This window comes from Castor canadensis, chromosome 8, assembly GCF_047511655.1.
Source record: "Castor canadensis chromosome 8, mCasCan1.hap1v2, whole genome shotgun sequence".
Classification (NCBI taxonomy): Eukaryota; Metazoa; Chordata; class Mammalia; order Rodentia; family Castoridae; genus Castor; species Castor canadensis.
Window position 1 is genome coordinate 151217955 of NC_133393.1, and position 12909 is coordinate 151230863.

General features: G+C 41.5%; 2 protein-coding genes across 3 annotated transcripts in view; one reads left to right on the forward strand and one right to left on the reverse strand.

Annotated features, from left to right (window-relative positions):
- Positions 1–4035: 4035 nt before the first annotated feature.
- Positions 4036–12671, reverse strand: Phf5a (PHD finger protein 5A). 2 transcript variants are annotated; one of them, XM_074084576.1, is made up of 4 exons: positions 12402–12671; positions 11853–11876; positions 10511–10677; positions 4036–4496 (listed from the first exon to the last, which is right to left on the reverse strand). In XM_074084576.1, exons 1-4 carry the CDS (start codon positions 12448–12450, stop codon positions 4407–4409), a joined length of 330 nt encoding a protein of 109 aa, XP_073940677.1. In that variant the 5' UTR covers positions 12451–12671; the 3' UTR covers positions 4036–4406. The 2 variants fall into 2 exon arrangements, with proteins under 2 accessions (XP_073940677.1, XP_020023792.1); XM_020168203.2 differs by having other exon boundaries at positions 12280–12408.
- A 76-nt stretch (positions 12672–12747) lies between these two features.
- Aco2 (aconitase 2) overlaps positions 12748–12909 on the forward strand; it is a 43649-nt gene continuing 43487 nt past the window's right edge. The window contains exon 1 of the mRNA XM_020168166.2: positions 12748–12901. Within this exon, the coding sequence (XP_020023755.1) occupies positions 12812–12901 (90 nt within the window). The 5' untranslated portion in view covers positions 12748–12811. The remainder of the gene's footprint in view (positions 12902–12909) is intronic.

A 12909-nucleotide genomic window follows, 5' to 3' on the forward strand; every position in this document is an offset into this window, starting at 1 on the left:
TCACCTAGGTAAATTCACCTGGGTTTGTGAATCTTTTTTCAGTTAAATATAAAAAGTAATAACTTGAGAGGTTGCCTACTCAGTGCACTGTCTTGGAGAGGCAAAAGGAGATCAAAAATCTTATGGTTTGGTTGTTGTAACAATTTTTGTTATTTTTAATTATTTTTGAGATAGGGTGTCTCTGTTTTGCCCGGGCTGGTCTTGAACTTCTAGGCTCAAATGAACCTTCTCCCTCAGCCTCCCAAGTAGACTTGAGTTTGAACTCAGGGTTTCATGCTTGCAAAGGAGACACTCTACTACATAAGCCACATCTCCAGTCCATTTTTCTCTGGTTATTTTGGAGATGGGGGGTTCTCATGAACTATTTGCCCCAGCTGACCCAATCTCAGTCCCCCAAATAGCTAGGATTATACGTGTTAGCCACCAGTGCCCAGCACGTTCATTATTTGTAAACTCACAAAATCATCTTATTTACTGGACTTCAGACAGAAAATTTTTGTTCCAGAAATTTTAGAACGGAATAAAATGAAGCCATTAAAGTGCAATATTCACAGTAAATATTGTTTTTACAAAACTTTTGGTTATGTTCTTTGTATTTACTAGACATGAAAATAGTCATCTGGAACCATTCTTGAGATACAGGTCAAGGGCAAGGAAGAGGTACCTAGTTGGTTGGCTGATGTGAAGGTGGAGGGGGAATGCAAAAGAAACCACTGAGAAGACAGTGTGCAAGGTATCTTTTTTCACAGAAAAGTGAGCCAAGGAAAACCTTGGGAGTAGGGAAGAGAGGGAACCATTTATAGTGCCATCAATGGCAGCACTTAAGTTTATCTGTCAAGCAGAGGCCAAGTATAAAAGAACTACTTTTTAAGAATTCTCTGTGGTACTGGCCATCAGACCCAAGGCTTTCCACATGCTAGGTAAACACTTTACTCCTAAGTCACATCCTCAGCTCTTGGTAATGACCAGCTAACTCTGTCCTCTGAGAACCTCCTAATATTTGCTATTTTGTGCTTAAATACATTTGAGAAGTGGTTACTACCTTAGTAGTCATGTCTGCAGGGCCCAATTGATGCAGTCAACTCATTCCTACTTCCCCACATGCTTTCTGAGCACCCACTGTTTGCTACAAAAACAGTGAGGTTGTTTTATGTTTTGTTTTTGAGACCTAGTCTATGTAGTCTGGCGAGCCCCAAACTCACAATAGTCCTGCCTCCACTTCAACCTGCTGTGTGCTGGCATTACAGCTCTGTGTCATTACACACAGTATGTCATTATTCCTGGCTAAAACCTAACACTTTTATATAAAGCCTTCTCAGTTATGGTGAGGCTCGTAGTCAAATTTAATGTTCACCATCTAAGAAGTAGGTATTATTATCCAGAAACAGGCTGAATGACTTGCTGAAGGTCAATAGCAAAGCAGAATTCAAACACAAATCTGAATGTAAAGACTACACATGTCTAGTTACAACTTTTTTTCTGAACAAGAGTATTTGCAAAAGATGCTACCAGGGGCGCTGATGGCTCACACCTGTAATTTTATCTACTTGGGAGGCTAAGATCGGGAGGATCATGGTTTGAAGCCAGCCCAGGCAAACAGTTCAAGAGACTCCCATCTCCAAAATAGCCACAGCAAAAAATGGACTGGAGGTGACAAGGCACCTGCTTTGCAAGTATGAAGCCATGAGTTCAAACTTCAGTCCCACCAAAAAAAAAAAAATGCAATGCTGCCGTGCCTATAATCCCTGCTACTTCGGAGGCTGAGGCAGAAAGATTACAAGTTCAAGGCCAGTGTGGGAAACATAGTAAGATCCCATCTTGGGGGCTGACAGAGTGGCTTAAGTGATAAAAGTGCCTGCCTAGCAAACATGAGTCCCTAAGTTCAAACCCCAATATCACAAAAAAAAAAAAAAAAGCAGTATTTAAAATGTGGGCAGGTGCTCACGCCCATAACCCTAGCTACTCAGGACAGAGGTTTGAAGCCAGCATGGGCAAATAGTTCGCAAGGATCTATCTTGAAAATACTCAACACAAAATAGGGTTGGCAGAGTGGTTCAAGTGGTAGAGTGCCTGCCCAACAAGTGTGAGGCCCTGAGTTCAAACCCCAGACCACCAAGAAAAAAAAATCTCCATGTTTGTATAGCATGCACACAGGTGGGAAGTTGGAAACGGTAGGACACTAGTCCTTTTAAGAGCCTACAACTGAATACAACACTAAGTACTTAACTGAATAACAGCAGAAATAACAGTAGTAATAATCATACATTCAGGAAAGGAAATGGCTTTCTGAAGCTGACCATAAATTTAGTTATTTTAAGTAGACCCATGTAGGTATTAGTGCTTATTTCAATAATGAAGATGAACACAATTAAGACCATCCCAAATTTTTGTGGTGTACAGTTGGCTGAGCTCATTATTCTTTCTTTTTACAGAACTGAAGATGTCTGTTAACCACCTGATGTTCTAGAACTGCTCTGAACTTCCGAAACACATCACCCGGGAACACCTTGTCTTTTTTTTTTTTTTTTTTTGTGGTACTGGGGATTGAATTCAGGACCTTCACTTTTAGCCACTCCACCAGCCTTTTTTTTGGTGAAGGGTTTTTTTGAAATAGGGTCTCTTGAACGGTTTGCATAGGCTGGCTTTGAATTGTGATCCTCCTGATCTTTGCCTTCTGAGTACCTAGGATTACAGAAGTGAGCCATTGGCACCTGGCTACCTTGTGCCTTTGCCTGTGGGTTCCTATATATCCTTCAATGTGCAGTTTATTATCTGGTTTTCTTATTCAACACTTCCAATTCATTCAACTAGACTATGATCTGCTGTGCAGAAGTTTAGTAGGTGACAGTCAACAATCACTAAATGGCTTCAAAGAACACATCCGATGCTACATGGAAGTACAAAGAAAGTTTCATTGCAGGCTGGGAGACATACTTGGCTCACATTTGAAGTAGTTAGCTGAGAAACAAAGGGTAGGGAAAAGCAGTATAGAGGGATCAACAGGCTAAAAAATAGATGCACTAAGGCAGAAGCTGAGGAACTGAAAAGGAGCCCCAGTGGCTAGAGTGCAGAAAATGGGGATGGCAAAACATCTGGAAGGCCTTCAGGATTTTCTTTAGCCCTGTGGCTATGACCTTCCTGTGCTTTCTTGAGGTGCCTGTCACGCCAGGCCAAGAACCCATTGTGCATTCTCTGGGTTGCAATGGGACTGTTTCTGTCAGGTCTCTTATTCCATTCTATTAAGGCAGAAAGTATAGTAGTGTGGACACTCAGTACATTATGAGTAATCAAATTTTTTTGACCCAAATCAAAACCCTGGACAGAAAGTCACAAGGCTCGTTTCTTTCCTTGGCTTTGCTGCTAAGTTGCAGTATGAACTTGGGCCAGGTCACTTGATTCTTCAGGACCCCACACCTTTTCAAATCTATGCTGCTGAAGACCCACTTGACTGGACACCTCAAGCTGCTAATCCACCTTTTCAGGATAACCTGCTGATAGCCTCCGCCAGCAGACATGAGAGTTGAGTTAAGGCAAGTGCATTATTTCTCTTTAGTTAGTGAATTTACTTAAAATTGTTTCTCAGAAGGAATCATATCCTCAATGTGAGTATACATGCACTTTATGAAATAAAGTTGTATACAAATTCATCAATTTAATTGTCTGATTCTTTTCATGTAAGTCATCTCTTCCACTCAGAATTAAAGTTAAGACAGGAAGGAAAAAATCCTAAGTTTTTAAAAATGACTTTGATTACCTACAATGAAAAGCACGGGTGGCTTTGAGTGCCTTCCAGTAGCAGTAAAAGGGCAAGGTATTTCATGAATCCCACTACATCTATTTCAAGTTTCCAATTCCTGGGTAGCTAAAATAAATTACTATAGTTAAGTTAAATGTGAAGGGTGACAGACTACCAGAAAATAAACATCAACTTTATTAAAACAATAGCAACAGAAAGGGTTTCCAATTTCTCAGAAAAAAAAAAAAAAAAAAAAAGAAAGAAAAGAAACCAGCACCACCTGGTAAGCGCTCCAAGACTAACTGCTCACATCACATTTATTGTTCTGATGGCTCCCGCCACACCTTAGGGGTCATCAAGGACAACTGCCATCAGAGCTGCTGCAAGAACACACTTTTCACTGGGGTAGCTTCATAGTTAGTTTCTCAGACAGAAGACTGAAAGATATTATTCCCATGAGCTAACCAATACATTTTATAGTCTGCCAGAGTGCTCTCTGAGGGATCTTTTCCATCCCCACCTGTCTGGGTGAGGGAAGGAAAGGGTGGAAAGGTATCAATGCAATAGCAGGCAGTCTGGGGATGCCCTGCTCCCTTTCTGCTGGTAGTAGTAGACATCTTTTCTGGCGGCTGCAGCAGCTCGATGGGGGGAGGAAGGGACCACCCACCAATCACCTCTTCTTGAATCCGTATTTTTTGCGTTCGTAGAATAGATCTGTCTTAGAGCTCCCCAAATTGACAATCTTTGGGCAACCGTCCCTCTGGAAAATAAAATGGAGAAGCCGATTAATTCTTTGAGCTTAAATCAAGAGGAATTTAATGGTTGGGGTTGTAGCTCAGTAGCAGAGCACTTGCCTAGCACGAGCAAAGCCTCAGGTTCAATTCTCAGCATCCCCCAAAATGAAAAAATGAACCTAATAAATGTGTTTGCAAATGTGTCTAAATACCCCTCTCCTTAACTGGAAGGTCCAGATCAATCAGCACAGTTTCTTCCCTAGGCTCCTAGGAGTTTTCAAAGATGATTTTATAGCTTTTAGTTAATGGTTTAGTTGTTCATCTTTCTAGGTATCGTATTTGATCCATCATCAAGAATTTATTAATAGGGCTGGGGATGTAGCTCAGTGATTAAGTGTTTGCCTAGTATGCAAACACTAGGTTCGATCCGAGTACCACAAAAAAAACCAAAAAACACCTAAAATACCCTGAGGGCCCACATACGTTCTAAATACAGCAACAGCAATTACACTTAGAATGTTGGATTCTCAGACCACTTTTGCACTGGGATGACACAGTTCAGGTAGAATCTGAAACTCAAATACCCAAAGAATTTTCTTCAAGTGAGAGGTTAAGAAATGGCAATAATTACCTGCAGATCAACATCTAGTCCTCCTGCCCTCTCTCAAGAAAGGAGGATACTCTAAAGGAGAAGGCTTAGAAATAGCCCCTTAGTTTTTTCCTTTTTTTGTTTGTGGTGCTGGAGATGGAACCCAGGACCTCACGTGTGCTAGGCAAGCGCTGTATCACTGAGTTGTACCACCAGCCCCAGTGTTTTACATTTTAAGCAGTGTAGAATTTTGGGTTTTGTGTCCGTATTAATTCACTTTGATACATGATATTGGGAGAGAAGAAGAGTGTTCCTGTGCTAGGGATGGCTGTTGATAGTCAATTCTCTGAAATGGAATGACATGCTGCCCTGGCCATTTTGCAAGCTTGAGTGACTTCAAGGAAGCCCCTGGGAAAGCAGCGTGCTGCATGAATGATGACTCCATCTGCTGATTTGGGATGATGGGAGGAAAGAAAGAGAAGCAGCAGCTGGAAAAGCTTTCACAAGCCTGTTGATTTTATTAGACACTCATATCAAAAAATTAGGTTTCTGTGGTATTAGGCCACAGTATGAAATAACCAAGTCCATAGCCACCTCATTTCTAATACAGCTGTCTTCTTTTTGGTGGGCTGACATGAAATGTAAATAAGTTTTTTTTTTTTGGTGGGACTGGTGTTTGAACTTAGGGCTTCTCGCTTACAAAGCAGGTGCTCTACTACCTGAGCCACACCTCCAGTCCATTTTTCTCTGGTTATTTTGGAGATGGGGAGGGGGTCTCACAAACTATTTGCCTGGGATGGCCTGAAACCATAATCCTCCCAAACTTAGCCTCCCAAGTATTATAGGCATAATCTATGGGTGCCTAACACAAGATTTAAAGTCTTTGTAAAAATTACAAATTGAAAGAAACAAAAAAAAAAAAGTTTTAAAAACAGGAGCTAGCTGTCTTTTTCTAACTTAAAAAAAACCTGATATTAAACATGACAGAAGCCAGGTGCTGGTGGCTCTCGCCAGTAATCCTAGCTATTCAGGACGTGATCAGGAGGATCGCAGTTCAAAGCCAGTCCAGGCAAACAGTTCTCAAGACTCTATCTCAAAAAAACAAAACAAAACAAAAACCATAACAAAAAGAGCTGGTAGAGTGGCTCAGGGTGTAGGTCTTGAGTTCAAGCCCCAGTACTGCAAAAAATAACAAAAAAAACCCCAATACCCTAACATGACAGCACTTGAAACTCTTTAGAGATGTTTCAACATTTACAAATGCTGTGATATGACAGACTCTGGCCTTGTACATCTATTGAGTCATCTGTCTTTGGACTCATACATCAATAGTAAAACTAGGGGCTGGAGAAGGTCAATGTTTAGAAACTGTATTTACAGAGCCCTAGAAATTCTTGGGAGGTACCAGGTAATGTTGGGCCATACCGCCCCCGCCTTGCCCCCACAACAGTTCCTCCCTGAGCTTAAGTGAAGGTGGCAGGCTCAAGAACCAGGCTATTCCTACTTCTGATAAGCTAACCTGTGCCTCAGTTAAGAAGTCTCATATAGATTGTAAGTAGTAGAATCTATCTCAGATAATTAGTAAGTTATGACACTTCTTTTCTTTGGTGGTATTAGGGTTTGAATTCAGGGCTTTGTGCTTTCTAGGCAGGCACTCTACCACTTGAGCATGTCTCCAGTCCTGTTTTTTTGAAGATAGGACTCTACATTGCTATAAGACCTGGGTTTGCTCTCCAGTACCACAAAAACAAACACTTGAAACCTCTGCACTAGATTAAATCCCAACAACCCTATTGGGCTTTTTCAGCATTTCCTCTTAATGACAAACAGTTTTCCTGTTTCTTTGCCTAAACTATGAATTTGTTCTTTTCTTCACATCTCTCACAGGCTTCCTGGCTGTTCCCAAGTTCTCCCAAATACCATGAGAACTAAGGACATGAGGCCTGGTTCTGTTTTAGTTTATTTTTTAAAAAAGGTCTTGTGCTTTTGCCAGGCCCACCTGGACTGAGATCCTCCTACCTATACCTCCTGAGTAGCTGGGTTCAATTCTCAGCACCAAAACAGTAACAAAAATAGATAGGAGATAATGAAAAAACAAATTAACAAACAGAAAACAGTTGAGCCTGTGCTGGTGGCTCATGCCTGTAATCTAGGTACTTAGGAGGCTAAGATCAGGAAGACTGTGGTTTAAATCCAGCCTGGGCAAACAAACAAACAAGACCCTATCTCAAAAATAACTACAGGAAAAAAGGGGAGGAGGTGTAGCTCAAGTAGTAGGACACTTGCCTAGCAAGTGCAAAACCATGAGTTCAAACCCCAGTACCTCAAAGAAAACCAAACCAAAACAAAAAGTTGAGAAACACTGGGTTAGACAGAGGTAGGTTCTAGTCCTGGGTCTTCCACTTGTTAGCTGTGTAACCTTGGGCCAAGTAGCTTTAACATTTCTAAGCACAGTACCTGGCATTCAGCAAGAGTGAGACCCCTAAGGTCAATTCCCAGGACCAGTGAAAGAAAAAAAAAAGAACCCCATAAATGTTACTGGGATTTTTCTTATTAACTGGTTGGGATAGGTAAGGAAAATGTAAAGTTAAGGAAGTAAAGGAATCAAGGGTTATGAGGATTAATATGCTGATGAACAATAAGAAACTATGAATTAGTCCTCTGTTATCACAGGTATCTCTGGTTCCTGGCTACTCTTGTGGCTTTGTAAAACCTATAAATGAGGTCACCTGGCTTAGCTTACTGGCCTAATTTCCATATAAATTATGAAAGTTGCAGGAAGCAGAGAACAATAATAGGAGTGGCTTTTGTTGAAGGAAGATTTCTGCATAGGAAAAAAAATGTTGGGCACTTCATCTACATGATGATCTGTAAGGATGAGAGGCTGGATCATGTCACTGGACTGCTTTGTGTTCCTTGGAAACTACTGCTGAGTAGATGTGAGCTAAATGCCATCTCAAATATCCCCAGAATGTTCCTGTATAATGTGAAGTAGGGGAGTGACATCTAGAGTAATTCTCAGGGACAGAATGAGGCATAAGGATTCAAAGGTATCTGGTTACACCACATACAGATAAGTCAAGAAAGCAATAAACATTAAGCATTCTCTGGTTACAAGTTTATGCCAGATAAAAACTTGCTATAGTTCTGTAAAAGTTTAAGAATGTATTGTCCTTAAATGGACTCTTTATCTAGTTTAAAAATTGTTTGGGATTAGAAGTGTGGCTCAAGTGGTAGATCTCCTGCTTTGCAATTGTGAAGCCCTGAGTTCAAACCTAGTCCCACCAAAAAAAAAAAAAAAAAAAAAAAAAGTACCTTCTTTTCATTACTTATACACTATTAATGATTAGCAATACTACCAGCTGCTGGTGGCCCACGCCTGTAATCCTAGTTACTCAGGAGGCAGAAATCAGTAGGATCAAGGTTTAAAGCCAGCCTGGGGAAATAGTTCGCAAGACCCTATCTCAAAAAGCCCCCTCACAAAAAAGGGCTGGTGGAGTGGCTCAAAGTGTAGGCTCTGAGTTCAGTACTGGAAAAAAAAAAAAAAAAAAAAAAAAAGCAGAATCTACTGTGTATCTATAGAGGAGCCTCCTATGGATAATTTATAGGGGCAGCACCAAATAAACAAACAAACCCCACAATCACACATGGACTATGAGTCAGTAATACGGAGATGTGGGAAAAGGAGAGACAAATACAAGAAGCAACATCCCTGTTCTAAAGGAGTACAATCTACTTAGTGGACCAGACCCACACTTGTAGAAGGCAGAATATGATCTGACAACCAAAGGTAAATGCAAATCAGTTTTGGACAGAAGAATGCTTAAGTCACAAACTAAAACTGGGTTTGGTACTTAATCTATGACCTTTTTCATCTGTTTTTGTAAACAACAGATGATGGTGCAAGAAACAGTCTTAAGACTGTCAAAATGGTGCATAACTGTTATCTCAGCACTTGGGAGGCCAAGGCAAGAAAATCTCAAGTTGAAGGCCAAGCATGGATATATATAGGAGACCCTATCTCAAAAGAAAAAGCCAGACACCAGTGACTCACGTCTTTAATCCTAGCAATGTGGGAGGCTGAGATAAGGAGGATTAAGATTTGAGGCCAGTCTAGGCAAATAAGTTTGTGAGACCCCACCTCCAAAACAATCAGAGCAAAATGGACTGGGGGCATGATTCAAGTGGTAGAGTGCCTGCTTTGCAAGTGTGAAGCACTAAATTCAAACCCTAGTCCCATTGAACAAAAACCAAAATCCACATACACAAATGCACAAAATCCCAAGAAAAACGTGCCAAATCCCAAGAAACAAAGACAGAAAAAAAAATCTTATTTGGCTCACTTATGGGAGGTAGGCAGCTTCCAATTGCATAGACTGATGAGGTAGTTGGGTTGTTTCTCATTAAAATGGGCACAAACCCAAAAGAACTTATGAAGGACAACATGGTGTAATGTGGACACCACAAGGTTTAGTCAGACAGCCTGCTTTGTCTCTTATTAGCTGGGAAAAGGACTGTAAAAATGGGGATGATAATAATAACCCCTATTTAACAAAGTCACTGTGAGGAATAAGGGAGATAATATCTACAAACTACTTATACTTTGCTCATGGGACTATGAAGTTATATACACATTGTCTTATCCTATGTTAGGTAATCCTGTGCTATTAGCCTAGTGGGACTACATCATACTTCCTTATATTTTTTCATAAGAAAATAAGCTGATTCATACCCCCACCCTGAACCATAAGGGTAAAACTTGCCTTTGACACTGATTTATAAGCTGTCTCTATTGGCCTTTGACTCAGGGAGCTGAATGATAATAAGTAAGGGACAAAAATGAAGACCCACAATTCCTTAATATTACAGAAAGGTGTACTTTAGTCACTTAAAAACTAAAATCAGCTAGAATTATCCCAAGTCCAATTTTGCCACCAATCCACCCAAACAGTCCTTAATGATAGTAGATTCAGGCATGGTGGTTCACCCCTGTAAACCCAGCACTCATGAGGCTAAGGCAGAAGGATCTCAAGTTCTAGGCCAGCTTTGGTTATCCGGTTATATACTGAGACCCTATCACAAAAAAAAAAGAAAAAAAGGAAAAGAACTACTGAGTGGCTATTATACACCATGCACTTTGTTTGAACTTATAAATGTAGGATGTTGTTTCTGAATAAGAATAATCACAGAGAAACATCAAAGTAATAGAGATAGGGCTCTCCAAATTGCTGATGTTGACAAAGATTTGCTTCTCTTGCATTTTTACCCTTGATGTAGAATAACTGCCTTTTATTGGACTACACCCATTTTGGCTCACAGCACTTGAAGAGATTATAATCTACGTGATTAGCTAAACATCATAATCTCCAGAGACCAGGGGAAGTTGCTGTGGGTAGCAAAATTATAAAATAAAAGGAGAAAATTCTGATGTAAAGCTCTGTATACACTCACATCCTTCTCCTGGATGGTACACTCTTTACAATAATAGGCATCAGAGACTCCAGGGCCTCCACAGATCACACAGCGGCCCTGGTAAGATCCATAATTACATTCATCACATATGCGTACCAGGGTGCAGGGACGCACATACGAGTCACAGATCACGCACTTGCCATCACCTATAGCAAAAAGAAAATGAAATTATTTCACTATTAGTGCCAAGTACTTCTTCAAGTCCTTTGCCCTTCTCCTGTTGTCAGGTTAATATACCAGTCTTCCTGTGACAGTGACTTTAGGGACTTCCTTTACTGTGGCATAAGACAATCTATCCCAATTTCTTTTAACACATATAAAAAATTAATTAACCAATCTATGTTCAGGGTTTGGAACAGTACCTGAAAAGTTCTATGTTTATAAGTTCTGGCAAAAAAAAAATTACACACACACATATATGAGGAGATGTATTACTCTGGGAATTTCTTCCTTTCCAAAACTAGACATTTCTTCAAAACCTAAACATATGCCAGGCATCAGTGGCTCACACCTGTAACCCTAGCTACTTGGGAGGCTGAGATGGAGGATCATGGCTCAAGGACAGCCCGGACAAATAATCTGCAGGACCCTATCTCCAAAATAACCAGAACGTTAATCCTTAGTACATCTATAAGTAGCTTGTTCCCTTTTTGTTGCTGAAGGGCTTTCCATTATATGTATGTATCAGTTTATCCTGATGACAGACAGCCGGACTGTTTCCAGTGTTGGTTATTATGACTACAATGTCTAAAAATAATCTTTTTTTTTTTTTTCATACTCTGGTTAAGAATATTCTTGTATAAACCTTATGTGTGGACATTTTTGTTTTTCCTCAATAAATACCTAAAAATGAAAGTGCTGGGTCCTAGGGTAGATACTTGTTCAACTTTTTAAGAAATTGCTTAGCTGGGTCCTAGTGACTCAAACCTGTAATCCTAGCTACTTGGGAGGCTGAGATGTGTAGGATCAGGTTTAAGGCCAGCAGAGCAAATAGTTCCCGAGGCCCCATCTCCAAAGGAACCAGAGCTAAATGGACTGGAAGAGTGGCTCAAGGAGTAGAGTGCTTGCTTTCCAAGTGTGAGGCCCTGAGTTCAAACCTCACTCCCCTCTTCCAACCCCCCTCCCCCCCAAAAAAAGTGGGAGATGGAACGAGGAGATGAAAGGAGCCTTTGGTTGCAGGCCAGCATTCAGTGTTCACATACTTCTAGGCATATCTACTCAAAGCCTTCTTTGTGGTACAATTGAGAATAAGTGATTTCTGGCTCCACTGAAACTGAGTGGGTAGGGTGGGTTGGAGTGTGGGAGGGCGTGTTCCACTCACATTTTTCACACAGTCTTCCGATGGCTGCAAGATCAAAGACGGTAAAAAGAACAATTAGAATTAAAGTTTTGACGAAGCAAGAAAGTACATCCTCGACCTGAGGGCGGAGAAAGGCTCAACGACTGCAGTCATGGCCATTTTATCCACCTAAGCTTAAACCTGAATCAACCCCACAGCCTCGAGTCCCCTCCCAGCTCCTGGGCAATCTTACAGTTTCTTCGGACCACGGCAGACACCCAGCCGCCAGCCTCCAGACGCACGTCCCCGCCCTCTTTTACCAGAGACCACAAATCCACGCGCGCTAAACAGCGAAGCGGGAAACGTGGCACCTTCAAGCCAAGACCCTAGGGAGGAGACAGGAACTCCTAGTTCCCCAGATCCTACTACCACCCGCACTCAGACAGCCCGAGGCAGGGCACTGTCTCACCAACACCAGCCTGCTTGCGGCAGAAGATCAAATCTGGATGATGTTTAGCCATAACTTCTACACCAGCCGGCTACCGGAAGCTCCAGGAACTTCCGCTCGACCTTTAACCCCATTGTTCCTACCTCCACTTCGCCGTGATTGGCCCACGAAGCTTTCATCAGACTTTACCATAGATGAACCAAATCCCGTTCCACTCTCGCGAGTTTCCGTCGTCGTTGGACAGCAAGGTCCTAGAAGATGCAGGAAAGCCTTTAAAAAATACCTTTCCCAGATTTGTAAGGCTCAGATAACCAAAGTTTACTCTTGAATTAAACGTCTTTGTGTCTGTATTTGCTTCTGAAACACTTTTTTTTCTGGTGCTAGAGACTGAACTCGGGGCCTCACGCATATTTCTGCAAGTGTTTTTATGCAGCTCCCAGGCTTACGCATGAGCCTCACCCACTGCGTTTGAAGGGCTCTCGCGCCTGTATGGAGACTCCGCCTTCATCGTGACGCATAGCTGTCAAAGCCACGCCCCTCCAAAAAACTTTAAATGCACAGTGTGGCACGTCACTTTCACGCGACCTCATCTTTGTCAGTGCACAAAATGGCGCCTTACAGCCTACTGGTGACCCGCCTGCAGGTGAGCGA

Bases quoted from the DNA above. Each gene is read 5' to 3' on its own strand.
- Phf5a (XM_020168203.2), bottom strand. From the start codon at position 12,331: ATGGCTAAACATCATCCAGATTTGATCTTCTGCCGCAAGCAGGCTGGT. The intron at 11,877-12,279 runs GTGAGACAGTGC...TTGATCTTGCAG, and splicing joins CCGCAAGCAGGCTGGTGTTG to CCATCGGAAGACTGTGTGAA. The intron at 4,497-10,510 runs GTGAGTGTATAC...TTTATTTTCCAG, and splicing joins GTACCATCCAGGAGAAGGAT to AGGGACGGTTGCCCAAAGAT.